The sequence below is a fragment of the Labeo rohita genome, chromosome 5 (assembly GCF_022985175.1).
Source record: "Labeo rohita strain BAU-BD-2019 chromosome 5, IGBB_LRoh.1.0, whole genome shotgun sequence".
NCBI classification, from domain to species: domain Eukaryota; kingdom Metazoa; phylum Chordata; class Actinopteri; order Cypriniformes; family Cyprinidae; genus Labeo; species Labeo rohita.
This window is the reverse complement of record NC_066873.1, coordinates 21,187,956-21,212,445: the sequence shown is the minus strand read 5'-3', so window position 1 is coordinate 21,212,445 and position 24,490 is coordinate 21,187,956. Positions and strand designations below refer to the sequence as shown.

Below are 24,490 nucleotides of genomic sequence, written 5' to 3'. Positions count from 1 at the left end.
CTGACACATGGATACATCTAGAAGAACCCTTATGGTTATTTTGAGTGAGCCACTCAGTTTAATATCACAAGGCTTACATGCTCCAAGGAACACCAGCGGTCCCAATGGAGAATCAAATCGGAAACATATGCAGTTAGCCGCACTGTGGGGTCCAAACTTCTAATTACATGATGAGCATCAACCAACCACTCATTCAGCCTCAAAACAAAGTCAACGGCACAGTGCGCAAATGTTCAAATATATGCACTTAAAGGGAGTTTCCAAAACTTTAAAGTGCGCTCTTTTCTGTTTGTTTGCTTTGCTTGTTTTATGGAGACATTTTAGGCCATAATCTGTGCAACTTCTCCCCAGACACAACAAACTTCAAACTGTTTGGCTTACACTACTTTTATATACCAGTTCTAACAGCTTACATTAAAACAATAGTTTCTTACTGCTATATTTCTTACCTGACTGGAGGGTTCACTGCTTACTGACTGAGTTTTGTAGCTTTCAGACAAGCGGGATCGGCTGGGTAGGGTGGCTGTGCTTCCCACTGTCATGTGATTGGATATCAGCACTGGGGGGCCAATGACTGGACTATCATCGGTCGGTGTATCCAGAGGGGTGCTGCTCTCTGGGGACGTGAGCTCTGCCTCCATGGAGCTGTAGCCATTCTCATGCTCAAAGTCCCGGCTATCTTTACTGTCTTTGCTGTCGCGAGTAAAGGAGGAGCGGGAAATGACACCAAATTTGCGGGTTCGTTTGCCGTTCTGTCCATTCTGTGTGGGGCTGCTTGCAGACTCGGAAGAGACGTTGCGGCGGCGCTCATTAGAGACGTCCACGGAGTTGCCCCCACTGCCATTGCATGGAGGGACAGGAGCCTTGCGTTTAATTCTGCGCAACATGATCAGGTAGATGCAGCCTCCATTCCAGCACTGGTCCGCCAAGTAACTGTAGAGAAAAAAGAAAAAAAAATGTAGATCAACCAGTCTGATACCAGAATAAACACATTCTGTTCCTTAATATTGAAGATTACAGACCTGTCCATCAATCATAGATTTACAATCACATTAAATACACTGCCCTACAGTCAAATGCATATTTACAGATCACACCCATGTGACCTATTTTATCTGTGGAACAACAAAGATTATTTTTTTACTCTTTTACACATAAGTGAATGAAGATGTAGTGCTGTCAAAAGTACCTGTCAGAAAAAAAAACGATACCAGCATTTCCCTCAAGCGTTTTTTGAGTGCTGTTGAGCAATTTCTTAAACACCTCTGATGGGCCATTTTATTCATGCACTCAACACATATGTCTGTGACCGGCTACAATGATCATCGCTTCACGATCTATCAGAGGATTCATCTACTAGCAGATTTATTAGCGATCCACTGACGACGACAGGTCTGCTGATAGACGCGGCTTTGCTTGCAAACTCTCCTGTGTGTATCTTTGTAAGCGCTTGTAAGTGTGAAGAGCGTGATCACTGTAGCCAATCACAAACATATCTGTTGAACATGTGAACACAATGGCCAAGTTTAAGAATTCGCTCACTTTTACAGCACTTAAAATGCTTGCGGGAAATGCTGGTATCGTCACTTTTTTATTTTAGTACCGAAGTTGGTATTTTTGACAACACTGATACGATACTGATACTGATAAGTCCACAATTACAACTACAAATCTAGTGAAATGCTGTAATCATCTGTGGTGAAAATAAAGCATAACTGGTGGCCATTGCATTCTCAAATGTGTGCTAAACTCACAGCACATGCAATAAACAAATTTACTGCATTCACTGTGAACGGAGCCGTTCTGAGGCGTGGAAAACATCGGATCACGAGCTGTTCACTTGTGCGCATTGCTTTGAACCGCGCAGCGAAAACAAAAACTTGATGAAGAAATTAAGCCATATTGTGCTTTCGGTTTTAGTTTGTTTGACAGATACTGTGCCAGAACATAATGGCCCAAAAGTCGTCACGAAAGTTTATCATTTGAACATTTTTTTTAAGCCTTGTTCATTTAACATTTCAAGCGATCACAGAAAGACGAACTGATAGCCTTCAAAAGTATGTAAAAATACGTGTCTTGACGAGTAACTTTGTAGCTTTAACAATGATAAACCTATATTTAATTTATACAGTGGAGTACAGATGCACCGATCGACCAGAAATATTTTCTGTTCCGGGCTTGCACACGAACAGCATGCAATCATTTTTTAAAATGTCATGTGTGTGGAAATATTACAAACTCTTTAAACAACCGTAAACAGAGGCCAGAGATGCTGAAGACGAACGCAAAGAGTAAAAAATACTGTAGCAGGCAGAGCAAGATCACGGAGCACAATGCACAAAATATTGGAAATATTATCCTAAATATTGAAACAGTGTTTATATGAATGTATCTCTGAGATGAACTGTTTTAGGAAGTGTTTACATGGCGTTTTCTTTTTATTTTCCTCTATATAATGCATTTAAAGTTGTGTTTATAAGCACAGGGCCGCTTTGTTTACAGTGGTAACCAAGGAAACGCTGTATCATTATTCCATAAGCGCCACCTGCTGTAAGAGACTGAATTTGCATTCATTCGGTCTGTCTGCTGTTTTTCCCTAAATAATCTTTTAATTTGTAATAAAATGATAATAATAAAATCATTTTTGAACGAACAAATAATGTTTGAACTTTATATTTGTTAGGCTAGTAGGTTTTGCAGTGGTTTCAAAAATTGGAATCGAAAATTGTACAATTTAACTGTTTTTTTTTTTTGTTTTTTTTCTTCATTTTCCTTTGATAGGACAGTGGAGATGAGGCAGGAAGTGAGTGGGAGAAAGAGAGGGGGGGTGGGATCGGGAAAGGTCCACAAGGCGGGATTCGAACTTGGGACACCCAAGGCGCAACTGCACCATGTCATATAAGCTTATTTAATAAAATAAAAGATAACATGGGTCAAAAACAATAACAGCAAAACTATTTTATTTTTTGTGGCAGGGCAGTAGAAAAAATTCTTAGCATTGAGCCCTGGTTCTCATATAGACAGGATATCCATTAATTAAAAAAAATAACAATAATTAAGAAGCACAACTGCTTTTACCATTGATAATAACAAGAAATGTTTCTTGAGCATCAATAAACTGTGGCTGCTTTGTCATCACAGCAATAAATTGTATTGCAAAATATATAGAAATATAAAACAGTTATTTTAAATTCTAATAATATTTCACAACATTACTGTTTTCACTGTATTTTTGATCATATAAATACAGCCTTGGTGAGACTTCTTTCAAACCATTAAAACTTACCGACCAGCTTAAATGATAATGTATATTGCACCTTTTGTGTTTTATAGGAGATCATGCAATAAAATCATACAAGAACAACAGGAAGAGAGGAAGAGAAAAATGACAGAATGTTCATTTTGTCTGAACTCTGCCAGTATAATCCAGAGAGCAAACAAAAGCTTCTAAATCATAATTAATGGTTCTGGAATTATCTGGGAGTTTTTGAAATAAGGAAGGGCACTGATACAAAAAAAAGTGCAGAGCATGTTTTACACCATGTCTAGACAAGTGCAAAGACAGAGTCAGGACAGAAGAAACTGATACACTGATAAAGTGATATACGGCACCTCAGGGACACGTCCCAGGACACTCTGTGTCAGCCAGTGAAACTTAGAAGTTTAACTGCTAGCAGCAGAAAACACTTTTGCAGGCTTATTTTATATGACCACCATTTTAGCTCTTCTCACATGTGATTCTCGTAAACAGAGCTTAGACTGACATATTCAGCTGTATGCTGAACATGCCTGACAGTCTCAGCTGGTTGAAACGTTATTATACATTAACAAGTGAAAATGATCAAAGTTAATCATTTGTACTGCTTGTTTAGCAAAATTTGGTTTTAATGGTGTCATATCAAAGGTGACCTCAAAGTACAAAGCATGAAGGACGTATCTTAAATAATGTTTATAAACGCTTGACAGTTCACCAAAAGATTAATATTCTGTCAACTTCCTCACTCTCATGTCATTCCAAACCTGTATGACTTACTTTTGATGGAACATACAAGAAGATAATTGTGAAATGCCTCAGTGTTTTTATCCATACAATGGAAATCTTTTGTGCTCCTCATAAGAAAGCAGGTTTGGAATAAATAAAAAAAAAAACAGAATTTTATTTTTGTGTGAACTATCTCTTTAAAGCAGACCAAATAAAGACAAAGACCAAATGCTGAACAACCATCTAGCCTTTACAAATGTTATACTAGGTCAAAAGAGCTCACACACCTTGAGTTTAACTGATGTCAGGGTCCCAGGATCAAATGAATGAACAGTGTCCTTCAATATTATGGTAACACTACATCCAGTACTGCACCCAGGTCTAATTAACTGTGGCTGAGTGATTCGTTTCCCTAGTTTTCCAAGCTTTCAGCTGTACAATAGCATGGGGGAGTGGACTTTCTATGACAATGACTAGCCATACTGTCAGTGCCGATGTAACAGAACAAAGCATTTGCTTACATCCCCTAAACAGCAAACCAGACAATGGAGGAGATGAAAGAAACGAAAGAGGAGGTGTTTTAGAGAGAAAGAGCGTGATTAACTGTGTCATGAATGGAGTATCATAAGTACATGATAATGTTCTCAGCTTTGTCATACTTAGACACAGAGAAAACCCAAAATAAGTCTAATGACACAGTCTTTGTTCAAACGTAGTTTTTTTTGCTTGTTGACATCCGTATTTTACCGGTAGAGTATTATCCACCTCTTAAAGAATGTATGTTTCATGACATACTTCACTTAAATTAGTAGTCACGTATATGACAACCTCTGAGTTTCAGCGTGAATCATCTGTCAAAAATGATGCATTCTGCACTCGGGCCGGCTGCTAATGACAGAGCGAGGTCAACCTGTTGTTTAAATGATTACAGAGCCTAGGCGTGCAAACATACCATATGAATTCATCAAGAATAGCAATAGCGGTTTTTAAATAAACGACATGCGTGATAGCTTCAGGTCTGATTCTCCCTGGAGATCAGGATCAATGAGGTATGCAAATGCAGTCATATTAGATCTCCTGGAACTAAAACATGCAAGGACTGAAAGTACCAGCAAGTTAAAAATACAACAAAGTGAGGAATGTTCAGGAAATGTCGATGAAGATAAAAATTCCCTAAAGAAGAAGGCAGAGTTTTTATGCCGTTTCTGACAGATGCTTGCTTGGATGTTTCAGACATTTTCAGGTAGAAAAGCACATCTCTGGATTTTGTTGGTTTGACACACTGTCTAAAGCTTTAAAGCAGCTGTGGTCTCATTTTCGTTCAGTTGGAGATAACGGACATTGGGCCTTTAGTGTTTCTTTATTGTGGTTTCTTTCCCTCCGTCATCTAGCTGATAATGAAAAGTGTCTGACCCATTTCTGTCGTGATCCGTTTTCCGTGAGCTTCCCTTTTTGATAAGAACAACGCTTGTAATGTTGTGGGACTTGAGACAAAAGTCATCCCACGTGCAAATCAATGGAAAAAGGAGAAAATATCTCCACATAACTCAACCGAATCTACCGAATGTTTTCCTAGATTCTGATGACAGTCCCAATCTCAACGGCAGACTGGAAAATGTACACTGCATTCCAAATGATTCAGATAAATGACGCTTCGTCTGGCTCAGCTGCGTAAAAACCTTATTGCATGCTGCAACACCATTATCTTCCTTGTAGCCTTCAGAACCTTCACAATACTACTGATGATGTCCTTTCAGATAACATGAATCACATGTGCACAACTGGTGTGCATGTCCCAACACCTCCACCTTGTCTAACTGCATTTACACTGTGCCAACAGGGGAAAAACAAGATGAAAAATATTTGAGGATAAGTTGTTTGTTTTCTTTAGAATACCTGAAGTTGCAGTGAAACGGAAATAGCGACAGTAACGGATTTGAAAAAGAAAAAAAATGTTGGGCAGGGCCTTGGTTGTGTATGTTGGTTTTTGAATGTGAGCAATGCACTCAAAAATGAAGGGAGATATCAATGCATGTTGGTAGTTGATTGTGGACAGGGTTTAAGAGGACTAAATGATTGTAAAAGTTTGACATGCGTCACCACCAGTTTGTTGTTTTACCGGAAGATCCAGTTATGATATTTTGATTCAAAATTAAACGGTCAAAAAAAACAAAACAAAAATGTGTGGATGAATTGCTCACAACAAGATTGAGAGAACAAGATTTAGAAAATAAATTAGGTCAATTTTTTAATTCATGCCTGGTCACCCAAAAATGAAAATCTCATTATCACTGACTCATTCCAAAAGACCAGACTGAAAAATGTGTGGAGGAACAAACTGAAATAAACATATAATTTTTGATTTGTGAGATGCAGCTGAGATATTTTCAGTGAATAACAAATTAAATTTTGGCTGCTGTATGACTTCAGAAGACATACAGTCCACGTTTTGAGTCTCTAATGATGCTTTTTCATCATTTTTAGGCTTGACTTCCAAAATATTCTTTAAAATTTCATACTTTGTGTTCCACAGAAGAATTTCAAGATGTTTTGGAACAACATCGGTAAATAATTACTGCCTCTTTAAAGGGATAGTTAAAAAAGAAAATTCTGTTACTGACCCTCATATCATTCTAAACCTGTATCACCTTTGTTCATTTCGGAACACAAATTAAGATATTTTCGATGAAATACAAAATTGAATAAAGTTAGGGCTGGACGATATGACCAAATATCACAATATATTTCTTAATTTCGGTCGACGCGATGTAATTCCAATATCGAAATGAACAATGTTTAAAAAAACAGATGTCTGTACCTACAAAATTTCTGAAAAATGAATTTGCCAAGTCTTTGAAAACTCCTCCTATAAAACTATATAATATTTTAGAAATAAAAATACAAATGAATGAATGTTCACCTTTTATTTGTATTTAGCCTTCATACAAACAAGAAATGTGAAATCACCGTCAAATAAACACAAGACTCTCAGACTCACCTTATTAATATCAATATCTTTGATAACACTTTAGTACAGGGACCAATTCTTACTATTAACTAGTTGCTTATTAGCATGCCTATGAATAACATATTGGCTGTTTATTAGTACATATAAAGCATTTATTCTGCTCGACCATATTCTACATCCCTAATCCTACCCAACACCTAAACTAAACAACTATGAATAAGCAGGAAATTAGGAGTTTACTGAGGAAAAAGTTGTAGTTAATGGTTTATTAATAGCGAGAACTGAACTTAAAATAAAGTGTGACCATATCTTTAAACTATAACATAAGCTGATTATTCTTATGGATTGAAACAAAAGTGCTTAGCCAGGTTAAAGAATATGAAAAGTGCTCAGAGCTGCTGCAGAAAACAGAAAAAATTGAGCAACAACAAAAACATGTGGAGACGGGCTTATTGAAAATGCAAATTCATTCTCTGCAAGCAGGGGGCGCTTTTGGAACGGCTGAAACAACGAGTTCTTCTGTAATTGCTACTTTACGCTACTTTATCAGATAAAATGAAAATACCATTGTCATTTCCCTTCAAAGATACATTCACATATTACCGTCATTGAAAAAAAATTATACCGTGATATGTATTGATATTTAATTACTGTCCAGCCCTAAATAAAGTCATTATTTTTGTTTTCTTTGTGCACAAAAAAATATTCTCTTGACTTTTAAAATTGGGGTTGAACCACTGATGTCACATGGACTATTTTAATGATGTTGAATGTGGTAGTTGTGTTGCTGTCTATGCAGGGTCAGAAAGCTCGGATTTCATCAAAATTTTCTTTATTTGGGTTCTGAAGATGAACGTAGATCTTATGGATTTGGAACGACATGAGGGCAAGTAATTAATACCAGAATTTTCATTTTTGGGTGAACTATGCCTTTAATAAAAAGGAAGGGGCGTCTTAAGTCTGCAGTGAGTGAGTCTGCAGCTCTAAACGTGATTTATGCACATGATGTCATGATGTAAGTTCAGTCCGTGTCATTACTTACTTTTGCTAGACCATTCAACTCAAGCTTTGCCAACCCACACATGCTGGATCATGAGCAGAGGGCAACATAAACATTACATTACCACACAATAAAGTGATATAACAAGACACTGTAATGGCGCTCATCAACCTCATATCAATCAAAAGCCATAACCTCCTTTCATTTAGGCCACTGATCAAACATTCAGCCAACTACCATCTGCGTCTCAAAGGCTGAATGATGGATGAGAACCACAGCGCAAAATGCAGAGGATGGAAAAAGATATCAGTCGAGGTATCGAAGGAAAGAAGGAACGTGGATGCAGATGAACGGTTAAAAAAAAAAAAACTCATTCAGCTCTGCAGCCGCGGTTTTTCTCAGCAGGTGTGTGCCATGCACTGATGGAGCGCTTTCAAACGATCGCCCACATCAGTGTCCCACCGAAGCAGACACATGTTTGTTATTACGCTTGAGAGAAACAACTGAAGTGAAAAATGAGATAAAAACCTGCCGTTCTGAAGACCTGTCATGCAAATCAGCGTCTGATAAAGACCAAACAAGAAGAAAAACAAGCCATGATCTCAGCTCTGGCACACCGACAAGGAATTTAAGCTGCTGTAAAAGCTAATGGGTCTCAGAGAAACCCAGCAACAGCCCTGCATTGCCTCTCTCAGACTAAACCACAGCTTCAGTAGGGAAATCCATCTATTCCAGCCAAGCATAATTTAAGCAGAACGGCGACCAACACGGACTGACTGAACGGTCTCGAAGTCCGCAAAGCCCGCGTTTTTCGGAGCTACATGGAGCGATTTGCTGTCGCAGAGTGGAGGACGTCAAAGACGTCTCTACGTCTCCCTTTAAAGCACTGTTTGCTTTTCTGCAATCTTGGATTTGGCAAACTTCTCAAAGCGGCGCCTATGTGTGAATCGTATCGAAGGTGCAGACGTCAGGTTGGGAAGACGCCCATTTATATCCACTGCTGAAACCTCCTAAAACGTCTTTTCCCATGGCTGTGAGCCAAGAGACTGCAGATGTGCGTAAAATTGCGCACCTAGATATCATATGTTGCAACGTATCCTGCATACTCACAAGAATAAACCGATACTGTGACAGGCCAAGTAAGGAAATCCCATTTCTTGGATTGGATTTAGCTACTTTTCCAACTTCTTCGCCATAACCATAATGACTCGCACGGAAATACCACTGAGGGTTAGGCGCAAGATATTTTGTCACATTATGACAGGGGCCAAGAGGAATGCAAAGGACCCTGATCACGGTCATCACTGGCTCCACGACAGGATAATGTTTTTAGTCTTTAAACAGATGCACTTGGGAGTTCCTGCCAAATGGAGTGAATTCCATCAGTCTGGTAGAGAGGAGAAAGGAGAAAATTGTTCTACCACTTCACGCCCACAGTCTAGTGTTTGTCATGATTTGTGTAGCGAAACTGAAAGATGAGATATGGCAATACAATAAATACATAAACCACATAAAAGAGAAGAAGAGTTGAGTTTTAGGAGCCAGTTTACATAAACTGATTTCTGGTTTATGGACATCTGATATCAATGATTATTATGCAATGATTGAATGTATTATTATGTAAGCACTTCTATCCAGATGCTAAAAGAAGTTTCAACCCTACATTTTCAGACCATTTTTATCTGTTTGTAGGTTCTGATGAAGAGGGCTCAGGCTCCTAGTGAAAACTCTGAGCTGAGATCTATATAATGCTTCAAAACTATTTTTATATAGAAACTTTTCACGGACCACTGCTCAGTGCGAAAGACACATCAAAAACAATCTAAGATCAGAAAGTTCTGGCTCAGCACATACTCAAAACTAGAAAACTGACATTTCTACAAACACTGTTTTACAAGTATCTGTCCAACCACATATACATTACTTCGCTTCAGGAACCAGATTTTACATTGGAGATAAAGTAGTGACCAACACAAGAAACTGTCAGAACATCATGTGAATAACTTGAAGGGAACAACACGTGAATGAGCAGTCACATTAATAACAAGCACTAGAAAAATAGGATTAAGATTAGGCTCAGTGCCTTAACATTACTGCAAGAAACAGACGTCACAATAAGCTAAGGATATTTAAAAAAAACAAAAAAACAATTAGATTAACAAACAACAAATCTTATTCTAAAAGCAAATTTGTGAGCACATGGGGAAGACGTTGTGCAGTATCATTTGTTTCTTGTAATAAATCACATTATTAAGTCAGACAGTGGCCCTAAAATATAAAGCACTAATTTGTAAAGACATTAGGAAGACGTTGTGGAGTATCATTTGATTTTATGTAACAAATCACATCATACAGTAGCCCTAAAATTATTTGGATACTAAAAATCACTCTTAAAAAATGTCTGAATACATTATATAACCAAACCTCAAAGACAAACCATTCAAAAATGCTGCTAGACCTTTTCTGAGAACTAACTTTTCTGAGAGAAAATGACTAATCAACTGGATGTATGAGCTTCTCCTCAAGTTCATACTGGTGTCCTAGCCAACATATTGTTTTAAAAAGAAAACTTAAAAAGCATTTTTTTATGACATGAATCCAAAAGCAATTTTTAGATATTTTGTTAATGTACAAAATTAAAATTAAAAATCCACAGAAGTGGCGAAGTCACGCAGTCCGTGATGGACAGATTCAGACGGACATCGGACAGGACATCCAAACTCTTGCCTATCATTCATTGACCTCAATTATGGCTTTTTATCTAAATTATGTATGTAGTAGCAACTTTACATGGCTGCTTAATCTAATGTTAATCTAGAAAAATGTGCGCTATTAAAGTTTGTGCGGCGTGTGGAAGCTGAGCAGTAGAGCGCTCACTGCATAACAGATGGAGGCGCCAGTGCAGTCACTTGCTCTTAAAATACTCTGTCATTTTTGGTCATACAGATAAAAGTAATACATCTTTCGAATCTGTAAAGACTTTATTTGTGTGCACTTAGAATAACACCAAAACGTTGCGCTTTTGTAAAATAATTAAAGCAAAACGCTTTCTGCTGTCTCTGTCTCTGTGAACTTGAGCGCGAAACTCCGAAACTCTGTGTACACTTGCCTTACAGACATGAAGATTATGATCATGTAATCCGTATCAAACATGCATAAAGGCGCATCAACTACTGCGGAGATGATGAGTCAGTGTCGCCGACTTCATCTCTTAAACCAAAAACAAAGAAAGTGCTAGTTTATAAATTATTAAAATGTTAATGCATAATACGTCTCCTTGCTGTTTTTCCCTGACACATTCATAATTCTGCTGGTGCACTGTGGCAAGCTTTTTTTTTCTTGTGTGCGCTTGATCCCTTATTAGACTATGTAGGCAGTTAAAGTCTCATTATTATGATTTATATCAGTGTTTCCCCTGCCATTATATTAGGGGGGCGACGCGCCCCCGAAACGGCAGCCGCCCCTCTTTAAGGTCACGTAAACTTTATTTTCTGTATAGCGCCAAATCACAACAGACGTCATTTAAAGGGGTCATCGGATGCTAAGTTCACTTTTTCGTGTTGTTTGAACATTAATGTGTGTTGGCAGTGTATGTACAAATCTACCCTATAATGATAAAAATCCATGCAGCGGTTTTTAATTAATCTGTAAAAATAATATCCCCTTTTTCAAATCGAGCCGTTCTCAGATGCCTGTAGGTGTGCCGTCACACCGAAAGAGGCCGCTCCACAAATGATGAAGCACACGTGGCGCTCGCGGTTATTTTCAGCCTCTGCCTCTCATTATATGACAACATAAACGCATGAACTTAATCTCCAGAACTGCTGTGAGAGTCACTTGTGTGTGTACTTGTAGTGTATACACACAAAAACTAACCTTAAAAAAAAAAGTACGGTTTAACATGTAACAGAAATGTATTAGTCTTGTATTACTTGTGTACAGTATAATGTAGGTGTTTAAATATTCCTATTTCTGGCAAATTTAATTAAACAATTAAATGCAGAAATTATAATAATAACAGAAATAACAGAAAAACTCTGTTTGTTTGACAAAAAATAAAAAGGTTTAATTTAATTTCATTAAAAATAAATAAATATTTAACGCCTGTATTTGATTATCAGAAAAATTAAAACCCACAAGAATTTCTGAAAAAAGAAACAAAAAAGATTGTAGGGCCCTATTGTTCAAAATGTTGAAATTGAGATTTTTCAACAGAAATACCGTACCGTTGGTAATCCCGGCCCCCCCCAAACTTGGAATCCTAGGGGAAACACTGCATGTGGTTTATTAATAAATGTGTGACTAACAGTCGACTAATGCTTAAAACAAACGACTACTAGCGACCAGAACAATCTTTAGTTGAGGGCAGCCCTAGTTAACTGGAACTCCAAAGTGTTTGCTGGACCACAGTAGAGCATGAAAGTTTTACATAACCTGAATTTCAAGTGTGTTGATATAATAAGTCTGTCAAAAAAGAAAAACCCACAAATAAATATATTCATGTCATTCATAAACAAAGTCTAAATGAACTCTGGTTTAAACATTGTAAACCACTCTAATTAAGCATGACCACAAAGTTTGCTACATTCACAATAAATACTGTACTAAATACTAAATACTGTGTGAAATACTTCCATCTTGGCTCATCTGGGATAACTCAAAAAAAAGGTCTTTACTAAGAATCCAAGAACAAATGCTGGCCAGAAAATCATGTTCTCGCTGAGCTGATTAGTTAATGATGTGGATTAGAAAAGATTTCAGCACAAGACCAACTTGTGAGAGAAAAACACGCAAATAGAAACATTAGAGAGTCTAAACAGATTGAAGGGAGAGATTTAAGAGAAAGAATGAATACAATCTAAGATAAATGCTCTAAAATATGCACCATTCATTCTCATGATATGCCGACAGGGCAAATGAGGTGATTTAGACAAGGGCTAGCTTTTCATAAGAGTTTTAATAAAAATCCTATGAAATGATTACTAGGGATGTGCCAATCCAACTCTCAATATCGGTATTGGATCCGATACTAACATTCTTTGCCGGATTGCTCCAACAGCAATATTGTGTGTACTATTCTGTGTTATTCTTAAGCCCCACAAAAGGCAAACTTCGCATTCGGTTACGACAGTCAGCATGGTAAAACACTCTCCAAGATCATTCAATGTTCCCATTATTATACTTGTCGGTCTGTAAAAAAATAGTTATCGGTTGCATCCCTAATGATCCTGATTTGAGCATCCACCTGTTGATGTCATATTTTATGCTTCTACAGTACATTAAAAGAACTCCAATTCCAGAGTCAACTTTAAACAAGTTAAGGATATTAACTTTCCTCCCAAGTTACAACTGGAGGCAAGACGGCAACCATACACACATACTGTAGTAAAGAAATTCCTCAATGTGGTGGAGAGCTGAAGTAATAACCTCAGTCAGCAATCTCCCCATGAACAAGCCTGCAGAGGGGAAATAGAGCCCACCACAAGAGGCTCTGCATTTGAATGCTCTCAGATGGAGAGACAGATGTCAGCTTTCTTCTCATTTCTTCTATGTGCGCAGTTTTGCTTGCAAATTGTGTTTATGGGAGTGTGTGGATACACTGGTTTTCAAAATAGTTTACTATACTGGTAGCTCTGAAATATACAGTTTCTCTTATATTGATTTGAAATAGAAACTTCCTGTCTGCAATGGTGATCTGTTATCAAACTCTCAAATCGCCATTATTTGTAAGATTCTTTTATAGTCGTTTTTGAGAGAAATCTCTTATTCTCACCAAAGCTGCATTTATTTAATTAAAAATACAGTAAAATAGTAATACTTTAAAATACTTTTACAGTTTTTTTATGTTAATATATTTTAAAATGTAATTTATTTCTGTGATGCAAAGCTGTGTTTTTAGCAGCCATTATGCCAGTCTTCAGTACCACATAACCCAGAAAAAAGTGCACTTCCATAACGTACTTAAAGTGGTCTATTTTCATGCACCAATTTTGTACTTATGCTAAAAATTATTCAAATTAGAAATTAGTGTGTGAAAATAGAGCACTTTAAGTACATTATGGAAGTCACATTATGGAAATCATCCTAATATGCTGATTTGATGCTTAAGAAACATTTACTACTAATGTTGAAAACAGTAGTGGTCCATAGTATTTCTGAACAGTAGTGTATACAAAATAATTACACAGGGTATCCCTCAGATTATCACAGAGACAGATGGCTATCCTCCCCTAAACCAGTTATGATTGTGGAAGTCAAATCAAAATTGTTTGTTTGGGACAGTCAAACAACCCAAACATGACCCATTTCTTTAAATAGATCTTACCACAAAACCTGTTCCAACTGGTTGCTCAAATATATTATTCCCTTTGGGGGCTCAAAGGAATCCAGGGATATGCTCATCGCCAAATCCTGACAGTGTGCTCAAAAACAGCATGGGGATTCTGTCTTTCAAAGCAGTGCAAAAATAATTCATAAAGAACATCAACAGAGAATAAAAGTGTTTGGATTCCACAGAATATGGCATGTACAACCCCATTCGCTTCTCTAAATATTACCTAAATCTCAGGATGCAGAGTTGCAGAAATATAATTTCGTGGAATGAATATTTAGCGCAATAATTTGACCAAAGCACTTTTTGTTCATTCATAAATTCAAGCCTGTGTCAAGCGAGTTTCAGAAAGCAGTTTAAGACATGCGAGGACATAGAGTATCCCTCTTTGTGTAGTACTGCTAGGGAGCTTATGTGACTCAGAGATAAGTAGATTTATAGTCTCTATTTACGCAGTGCTTCCTCAGAAATAGAACACTTCCATTCACAAAGCAGCATTTGCAGTAGCTGATGGACTCCTTTTGATTTCATCCACTCCGATAAGACCACTAGGCTACATGGAGATAATTCGGCCACTTATAATGATGGAAAAATAACAAATAGGATCAGGAAACACATTAAACACATAACGGCTGAGGCAGAGTGCCATTTTAAGAGCAAACCAAAGTCAAAACAGAACTGTTTAATTATTATTATTGTTACCAAATTAAGAGCAATATAGAATTTAGTAAGTGAATGAATGCTATTGGCAGAGATTAAACCAGATTTAATGGGTTAAGGTAGAGGTAAGCATGCTTATGTTTAACCTAGCCTACATTTGCATTTCTGCAACAAACATGAAAGGACCTGCTGTCAGAACAGAGATTCCCAGATATCTGTCAAAATAAGAAGCATTAAAAACTGTTGAATTTTGTTAAAACTGACATGTACCTCTTATAAAACATTAGTAATTTTTATCTGATGGCCTACCTGTCAGCCTATGCAACAAAAAGTGCATTCCTAAATATATTCTGTAAGATTTTTATTGTGTACTCCTCCAAAAAGCTGTAAATATAAAGTCAAGCTCTTAAAACACTTGTCTGCAAGTCTTCATTTAAACATATTATACATATATCTAACAGTTAAGTAGCTATATATATATATATATATATATATATATATAACAGGTATAATAAGGCAATATTTTAACTTGAAAATTCGTGTTTTGTATACCTGAAACGTTCACTTGCACCCCTTCATCATCATCACCATCATCATTCTTGCAGTAAGGTCAGTTCCAGACAGCTGGCACGCGCTGTTTGGGCTCCCGTGAGTTCAATAATCATTGCAATCATCCGTGTAAAGTCCCTGAGTGACTTCACTGTATGTTCATGAAAATGTTTCTAAGAGCTCCAGCGACTCGCCCCTTTCATGTGATCTACTCAGCGCTTGATTAAAGTCCATGGCTGCTCTTTTCCACAGGACAGCCTGTCGAAGATACGGACAGAGTCCGTGGCTCTGAGACTGTCAAATGAAAACACGGCTCGGTTCGGCGCTCACAAACTTTGCATGCGCGTCCGGGATCCATTATACACTATCAAGCGCCTCGTACCTCAGCGGTTGTGAGATTGCTGGGATCGTCCCGCCCCTTCTTCAAACTCCCAACAGAAGAGACGCTCAAGTCAATCTCGAATACACTGACACACGAAGAAATACCACAGTGGCGGTGTTTCAAATCCCAGTCAACTGCCTGCTTATACAGCATTTGAATAGCGCTGATTAGCAACGGTTCCGATTCATATTAACGATTAAATAATATAATAACATTTTGGTAGAAAACATGTGAGGTAGAAATATTTTAAATGGATTTATTATTGCATGCACTCATTGCCAAATAATTCGATTTATTAATTTCTGTTACCACTGATTAAAAAAAAACTCATCATAGGCCTATAGAGAACAACCAGCAAGTATTGATTGTATTCAAATGAGCATAAAATTCAACATAACAGGATTATAATCATGTCGGGGACGAAAATAACGTTCAGATCAGAAGTTTGTAGTCGCTTCAGAAAAGATCATCACCCCCTTGAATGTTTCATAAGTGTTTGTGATTCACAGGAAGAACCGGCTCACAGGAGTCTTTCGTTACGGAATCGGATTGGTCGATTAGCGGTGATTAGTGCAGAAAACATTGGGCTTGTCCCAATACCTTTTCATTACCTGATAAGACATATTTATGTAAAAATACTAGTGTTTACAGAGCTTTTTTCATGATTTTCAATAAAATACACTTCTAAATACCACACAGTGTGGCATCCTATCAGTATTTTATATTCGGAGTTGTGTTGCGGTAAAAATAACAACAGGTAACAGTTAGTGCCATTAGTTGGCCAAGTGCAACCATTTTACGTCATCGAAATAATGGCGCCCCCCCACAGTCCAATAATATGCATAAAATGATGTATTAAATAAGGTAAACCTTTCATGAGGTTTCTACTACCTATTTCAGTAGTAGATATCATTTACTTTATATTAAACCATACAAGTCTTAAAACCTGGGGTTTGTTGGCGCCAGTAGCCTTGTGGTTAGCATGCCATTGTGCTGCGGGCAACCCGAGTTCGAATCCCGGATTGTGGACCCGTTTTCCGATCCCACCCCCTTCTCTCTCTCCCACTTTGCTTCATGTCCATCTACACTGTCCTATCCAAATAAAGGCATAAAAATGCCAAAAATAAATCTAAAAAACAAAACAAAACTGGGGTTTAAGAGCTGGGACAGTCTTGTGTACTTATTTCATATTGCGAATACACTCTAAAGCGGCCAAGACGGCAAGTGTGGGTATTTGGACAGGCTCTTCAGAGTAGTTTAGTATGGTGCTGTATACTAGATACACATGCGGGAGCTTAAAAGAAGTTAATGAAAATCACTCGGTTCTGTTTTTAATGTTCCGAATAAGAACCTCTTCACGATTGCCAAACCTACTGATAAATTATGCACTGAAAGCACTTAAAACATGTTTGCAAATATGTTCTGAACATGTAAAACAGGATAAATGAATGAGATCAATGAAACCGGATAAATGTTTTTGATTTAGAGTTGCATTTTACTTTTATTATGTTGTGTCGTTTAAATAACAGATAAAGTGCAGCAGACACTTCATCTCACTTGTTCTGTGCAGTGCTGTATAGTTTACTAATATAGAAAGTATTACACAAAGAATTTGGGTTTCGTGTAGATATCACATGATAATTCATATAAAAATGTGTAAACAGCTTTTTCTGGTTTGGTGACAGATTTGACAGACTTTGAGCACTGTCAGTCATTCTGAAGGTGATGAGCATTTACCTTGAGCCTGAAGCTACTTCTTGATTTAGTCACTAGTTTTATACGTTTTAATCATCCATTCAGACAGACTTGGAAAAGCAACCTTATTTCACTGTCCTCCCTCCTGGCAGGATCATAATATTCCAACAAAACAGATGGAAAAATCACTTCATTTATTGCTGAAGGGAAAGGTGTCTCCACCAGGTTATGAATAAATCAAAAGAATAAACAGCATAAATCGTAATGGACTGCACCTGAGTCTGCACTGGCTGGGCGTTTCCTCCTGAAGCCTGTTTTCATCATGAAAGACATCCGGTCGCGGGCAGCGGTCTGGCACACATTCTTTACATAACTCTGAGGGGTTTGTGGGGAAACGTCCCAAAGACAGTAGCATCATTCACAGCACTCTGTAGCCTTCCACAACATTCAGAGACTTGGACATACAATCTCATATTTTTTGCTGTTGCTGTTCTGACCATATTTATCAAGAAATGCAGACGAAATATGACATTTTTTTTATCTTTAACAGTCATATACATACAAATGTCAAAAACCCAGTTGCTGCATAGTGCTCATTTTATTTTACACATTAAAATGGATTGATTTAAAAAGAGCTGAGAAGAAGTAAAAGTAAAATATAAACCTATAGCTGGAATATAGTTGAAATCAATACTTTTCTACTAAACAACTTTGCACTACACAGACCTGCATTTTAGGACAGCACGTCTACATGCCAATATAAATAACAGCAGACCTTAGGGCACAGTTCAGTGCAAGTAAAAGGAATAACTAGAAAGTTTTGTTCTACTGTCCTCTAGTGGACTAAGCCATAACTACACAGTCATAACTGTACAGCCACACTTAACACATCACAAACACTACATGTCCTGGGAAATCACATCTAGACTCTCATTACTTAACAGTTAGAAACACTAAGTGTTCATCTTAAAATCAAAGGTTTCAAATAAAATTAAAACATGAAAGTATTTGAAGAACAGACACCTTTTGTTGTAGTATAAATAGCCCATGTGCATTCTTTTCTATTCACTTACTTTCAATTCAATTTTGTAATTCCACAGACTGAGCTAAGAGGCACTGTCATGTGCATGTGCATGGCCCTTGGTGTTCACAAATTAACCACCACTTTCCACAGAAAAGCCACAATGGGCATGACTGAAGAATCACAGAGCCAGACATGGTGGAATGTAATTTGTGGGGCTTCAAACTGGTATGTTCCACAAACCAGACAGTATTACCTGAATATCCGGATTGCACAGAGCTAATCCTCAGGCCCATCTGTGACCACAGAAATCTGGGGGCTCCATGAGACTCAGTGTTATTCTCATGGCACAGGGTTTATGCAAAGGATGAATGATTTGGACATTTATTTTTCCAGTGAAGCAAGTGCATTTGGAAATTCTTGATTGCATGTGAAGTTATGACAGTATTCAGTCCATAACATTAGGCTGACTTACTGAAAAAGTATGCTATCTGTGCAATATCACCTTCTATCTCTTATAAATGTTCTACAGTTAAAACTAAAGTTACCTTACCATACATTGAAAACTGAATGGATGAACATGACATTATATGTAATTTTACAGTAAAATACTGTCACATTTATACTGAAAAACAGTAAAAGGACATTTCCAGAAGTCTCTGCATATGATTATATGTTATGTAAATCGTTAGGTTTCTTCTTAGTTTTATCAGTAATGTTGTGTTACAAAGTCTGTGTCAAGGCAATTCAGTGTTTCTAAACACATTAAAAATGTTAGAGATGTATTGCTGAAAATACGTTACAAAAAATGTGAACTATGCAGTACTGAATTGTAGACTGTTAAACAGTTTTTCACCATTTTGGTGTTCAGAATTTTGGGGCATTTTTGGTGTTTTTTCACTGAGCATGGCCCTTCCCTTAACACTATAATAACCAAAGATGTCTTAGCATCGCAGCTCAATCTTGAGTTACTGTCATCACCAGTGGTTAGAACAGCCTACAGTTTGCTAGCTATGCCTTTGTCACGTAAATGCATATTACCTTATTGCGACCATTTACAAAACAGCTCAGTCATCCATTCAGGTTGCAGCATTAGTTGATCCTTTGCAAAGACCCGCCCCCCTTCGTTACTGTTACTATGTGTGATAAGCCTTGGCGCTCTCACACCACAACTCATGTTCTCACGCGATAAAAATATGTTGCAATATGTATCAAAGGAAGTCTCAGCTTTCAAATTTTGTCATTTTTTAAGAAATTCAAACAACAAATGCCGTTTTGTGGCCCTTTATGAGTTGTGACAGATCGCTTTAGCGCTTCATTTCATGTGGTACATGAGCCGATCATCTCTTTCTCTTTATTAGTTATAGCATTAAATAAACATGAATAAACATCAGAAGGCATCTTGTTTCAACACGGAAAGATGTCACATCATTGTTTAAGTCCACCGATGTTATTGTATTTTTCTGTCTGGTTTGTTTGTTGGATAAAAACAGCAGATTTGATGTTATGATTGGTCAGATCGCTTGTCAATCAAACTCTCTGCAAAGGCTCCCTAGTGGTGCAAAAAATGGCTAGTAGTATCATACTTTTTATTCATATTTTTTAGGCATATTATAGTCAGGGAGAGTACTGTCAAGCCTAAAAAATGATTCTTTTTCAACATTTTAATTCAATCCATAAGTATATACAACATACTTGTTTTATTGTTGCCATATATGGTCTACTCTCCCAACTACATGAGGAGCAGTGACAATTTGGGTGAAAAACCTCAACCCTGTCACAAATATATGTATTTCTCATTGTTACAGGGTTGTAAACGTCTTAATAATTTTAATAAAAAAAATATAATATAGTCATGGTTGCAGCAAATGTATACTTACCAAAGTATATCAGGACAACTAATATTTTGTTATAAATAGATTTTTTTATATGTCCACGTAAACTTTGACAAGCATCCTACATCAGAAATTGCACCAGACATTTGCAGCAGAAACACAGTGTTGGGCATGCAGATATGTTGACCGAGAAATAAGGGGACAATATGAGAGAGAAACAAAACTAAAAAAAAAAAAAATCATTGAAGGCAAAGTATCCCTTTAAACGTATTACAGACTTCAACCCTGTTAATATTTTTGGAAAAACATTGAGAAAACAATTAAGAATGAAAGCATTTCTTGCGGATCACTTGTTAAGGACTAAAACAATAAAATTATGGTTTTAGTTAAACTTCTAAATTAGACACACAATAGACACACAATTTGTGTATTTTTAGCTTCAGTCCTAAAAATGTTACATTTGTTATCATGAAATTGTTATTAGAGACTAGGGCTGTAGCTATCGATTATTTTAGTAATTGAGTATTCTACCGAGTATTCTATCGATTAATCGAGTAAGTGATTTTTGTATTTTTATTCATTTATTATATATATATACATATATATAAAATGAATAAAAATACAAAAATCAATTTCACATTACTTTAGAAAAAGGTAAACACTACAACCTAAAACCAATGCAATAAATCAAGAAATTGAGGCATTTAGATGTAGGCCTATTTACGAACGAAATGCCGTCATGTTGCTCAAAGACGCAAAACAGTGCTGTGGCTGTGTTTGAAATGGCTATTTGTTGGTGAAATAGAGCAAAAACAGGCAATATGCTGTCAAAAATGTAGGTCTCTTAATATTAACCTTGTTTATTGATGAACTGTTGCATAAAATCAGTATCACATTTTCAATCATGCTGAGGCACTCTTCGTTTCTAATTGACTAACTTTCTAACTTTCTGTGAGTCACAGAGAGAGAATGAGACAATCAACATAAATGACACTCTTTCACAAAACATAGCTAACTTAAGGACATCATAACTAACCACCATTCATTTATGGTCTTAAATATGTCCAGTGTTTATCGGTTTGTGCGTCAGCAATAATGGTCCGTGGGGAAACACATTGTTCTGTGTGTAGTTACAGTAAATGGACTAAATGAAGCCTCTGCCTCAATGTTTTTTTTTGTATTCGAGCTACTCAAGGAATCGTTTCAGCCCTATTAGAGACACATGAGTAGTAGGTAAATGTTTGTAACAAGTCTGTGTAAAATCCTTTTTCAACCAATCCCATTTTGTCTGTTATGGGGTTTAGAAAATAATATGTCTCAATCTGAAAAAAAAAAATGAAAACAATAAAAGGTTGTTAATGCCTGAAGTGGGAAAATATGATTTTTTGTAGGTTTGACATTTTCCTAATTAAGTGTGGTATTTAGAAAATGAATCATACGTACAGTAGTTGAAAAAAAAAGTATATTTCAAGTTAAAATGTTACAGAATCCCAGGAATGACCCATATATAACCTGTTGGTCAGGTTTTGTGTACAGACAACCTCAGTGAACTCTGATTCATCATGTGGCTTTCTATTCTGCCATCAATGTTATTGTTTAGGCCAGATCAGTACATAAAAAGTGGAAAAAGCTAGATTTTGGTTCAAGAAGATTGGTATTTTAACATTATATCTCTTAAAACATAGTTATTAACTGTAAAATACAGAGGCATCTCATAAAACAGCAAGCTGTTTTTTTTTAAACACTTTTTACAGCAGCCACAGCTGCCAGTTTTGATGCCATTTGATTCATCCACTAAATCTAGTCTCACTAAATACTTGTCCTTGGCATTTTAAACAGCTCTAATGCATATTTTATTCACGCCTTCACAATCTTGGAAGTCCCCGTTCATAATTAAGAAACAACCCGAGAACAAAACATTTGATCTGATGATTACAAGCTATTTTCAATCAAGGAACATTCTTGTACTGTGTGTTTTAACTAGACCACAGTGCCTGATTTGAGAGGCTCATATCCATTACTGTGGGAACATGGCACCAATCTCTTCACTAAAAATCAAAAGAGCCAAAGCTTTCTTTTGCTTATGAGAAAAGTGCAAACTCAGACATAGTTAATGCCAGGGAAAAGATGGCAGTCTTTCTCTCATTCATCCAAGCGGCAAGTTAACCAACCACAAAGAGCTGGCTAGCCAATTCAGGACTCTGAGAATCAATTCAAAGCAAACAGAGGCTGAAAGGCTTTGATCATTATACTGACAGCAACTAGGCAGACCAATAAATTGAAATGTGTAATGTTTCGCTGTGGTTTAGATGGGACAGATGGAGAATCTAATAGAGTTAATCATTTTGACACAGTGTATGTCTGTAAAAACAGTTGTGGAGGGAAAAAGAAGAGCTTATAATGCACTCTGTGCTGTCCTTCATGCCTTCACACCTCTGTTTTTAGACTCCCAAATACCTGTGGCTTCTAGATCCTAAAATCTCTGGAAAAATCCTTTAAATTAATTTATACAGCTAAGGTTAAAATGGATCAGCTGATTCTAACTTTCAAGATGAACAGCTATTTTCTCTGATGCACTGAATCCAAGCAAAGTGTATCATTCTTAACCTTGTTTTCTACAATACTCTCTCATTGACCACGTGGAGAACACTTTGCATGGGCCGGTTGGAGCAGTGCCACTGAGCTATTTTCCATGCTCCCCACAGACAGATGCTGGGCCAGGCTGTTAAAGGCAAAAAAAAAAAATACAGCGGGACCAAAATTACAAGAAGACGCATTAAACCGACAAGGCTTTTTGTGGTGAGCAGCATTTGGGCCCAGAAATTTTGCACTGAAACCATTAACATGAAAAGCACTTGATGAAAAATAAAGTTTCCATCATGTGTCTCGTTTTTGTGTTTGAAAGCTTCGGTCTATTGCTTTTTTGAACCGTGTCCAACCCTTGTCTCTCCACTCGCACCAGAACGGTTCTCACTGTTTGCACTGAGACTTACAGATTCAGGCCTTATACCTGAGAGAGGAAGCAAGAGTAATGCAGTAATGAGCAAACACAACCCTGAGGCAGACTCATAAAACTCACTCAAACTGATATTTAACCAAAGGTTTGTGTGAGGAGAGGAAGGAAACAACTAATGCAAGGCTAGACCTCTAGAAAAATAGTCTGTGGTGTCTTCAGTAAAGACTGAACAGCAATCTGAAACGGATTCGACTAGCATGAATTTTTAGGCTGGTTGATGCTAAAGCCTAGGTACAAATCGGAATCACACTACCATTACGATTTTCATTCTGGTTTTTGTTGTTGTTGTTGAAAGAAATTATGCATTAAATTGATCAGAACTGACATTAACAACATTTATAATGTGACAAAAGATTTTTAATAAATGCTGTTCTTTTGAACTTTCTATGCAAAGAACCCTTAAAAAATGTATCACTGTTTCCACTAAAATATTAAGCTGTAAAACAGTTAAACATAGATGATAATAATAAATGTTTCTTGAGCAGCAATTCAGCATATTAGAATGATTTCTGTAGGATCACGTGGCTTTGCCATCACAGGAATTAATTACATTTTTAAAAATATTAATATAGATAACAGTTATTTTAAATTGCAATAATATTTCTGTTGTACTGTAATACTAGTATTTTTATTGTATGTTTAATCAAATAAATCTGAAATTTCCTGCTAAACTTGATCCGACTGTTAAAAATTTTAATCATGAATCATTGTAGGTTTACTGGGGTTGGGTTAGAATAATACTGAATAATTTCTTAAGCATTCTCTCAAAGAAATTTTGTGTGTTTTATGATTTCTTAAGCATTCTCTCAAAGAAATTTTGTCTGTTTTGTTGGTTTACCTCAAACGTTTCATCCAAAAATTCTGTCATAATTTATTCACTCTCATATGGAAGCCTGTTTTCACCAATGAATAAAAATATTGCAACTTTTTATCTGGTAATTCTTTATCTGTGTGATAGAAACCTTAGATTTAAACTCGCATTTGTTATATAATCAGGATTGCGAGATATAAAGTCAGAATTGTGGGATGTAAACTTAATAAAATAATAAAA

The 24,490-nt window shown here is 36.7% G+C and overlaps 1 protein-coding gene across 3 annotated transcripts in view; it reads right to left on the bottom strand.

Annotated features, from left to right (window-relative positions):
• Positions 1-24,490, bottom strand: part of pdzd2 (PDZ domain containing 2) — an 83,791-nt gene that overhangs the window by 37,327 nt on the left and 21,974 nt on the right. For 2 of the 3 annotated variants that reach the window (XM_051110659.1, XM_051110660.1), the window contains one exon: positions 450-933. In XM_051110659.1, coding sequence (XP_050966616.1) covers positions 450-933 — 484 coding nt within the window. Of the gene's footprint in view, positions 1-449; positions 934-15,493; positions 15,872-24,490 lie in introns of those variants that run through there. The other variant, XM_051110661.1, reaches the window with a different exon arrangement.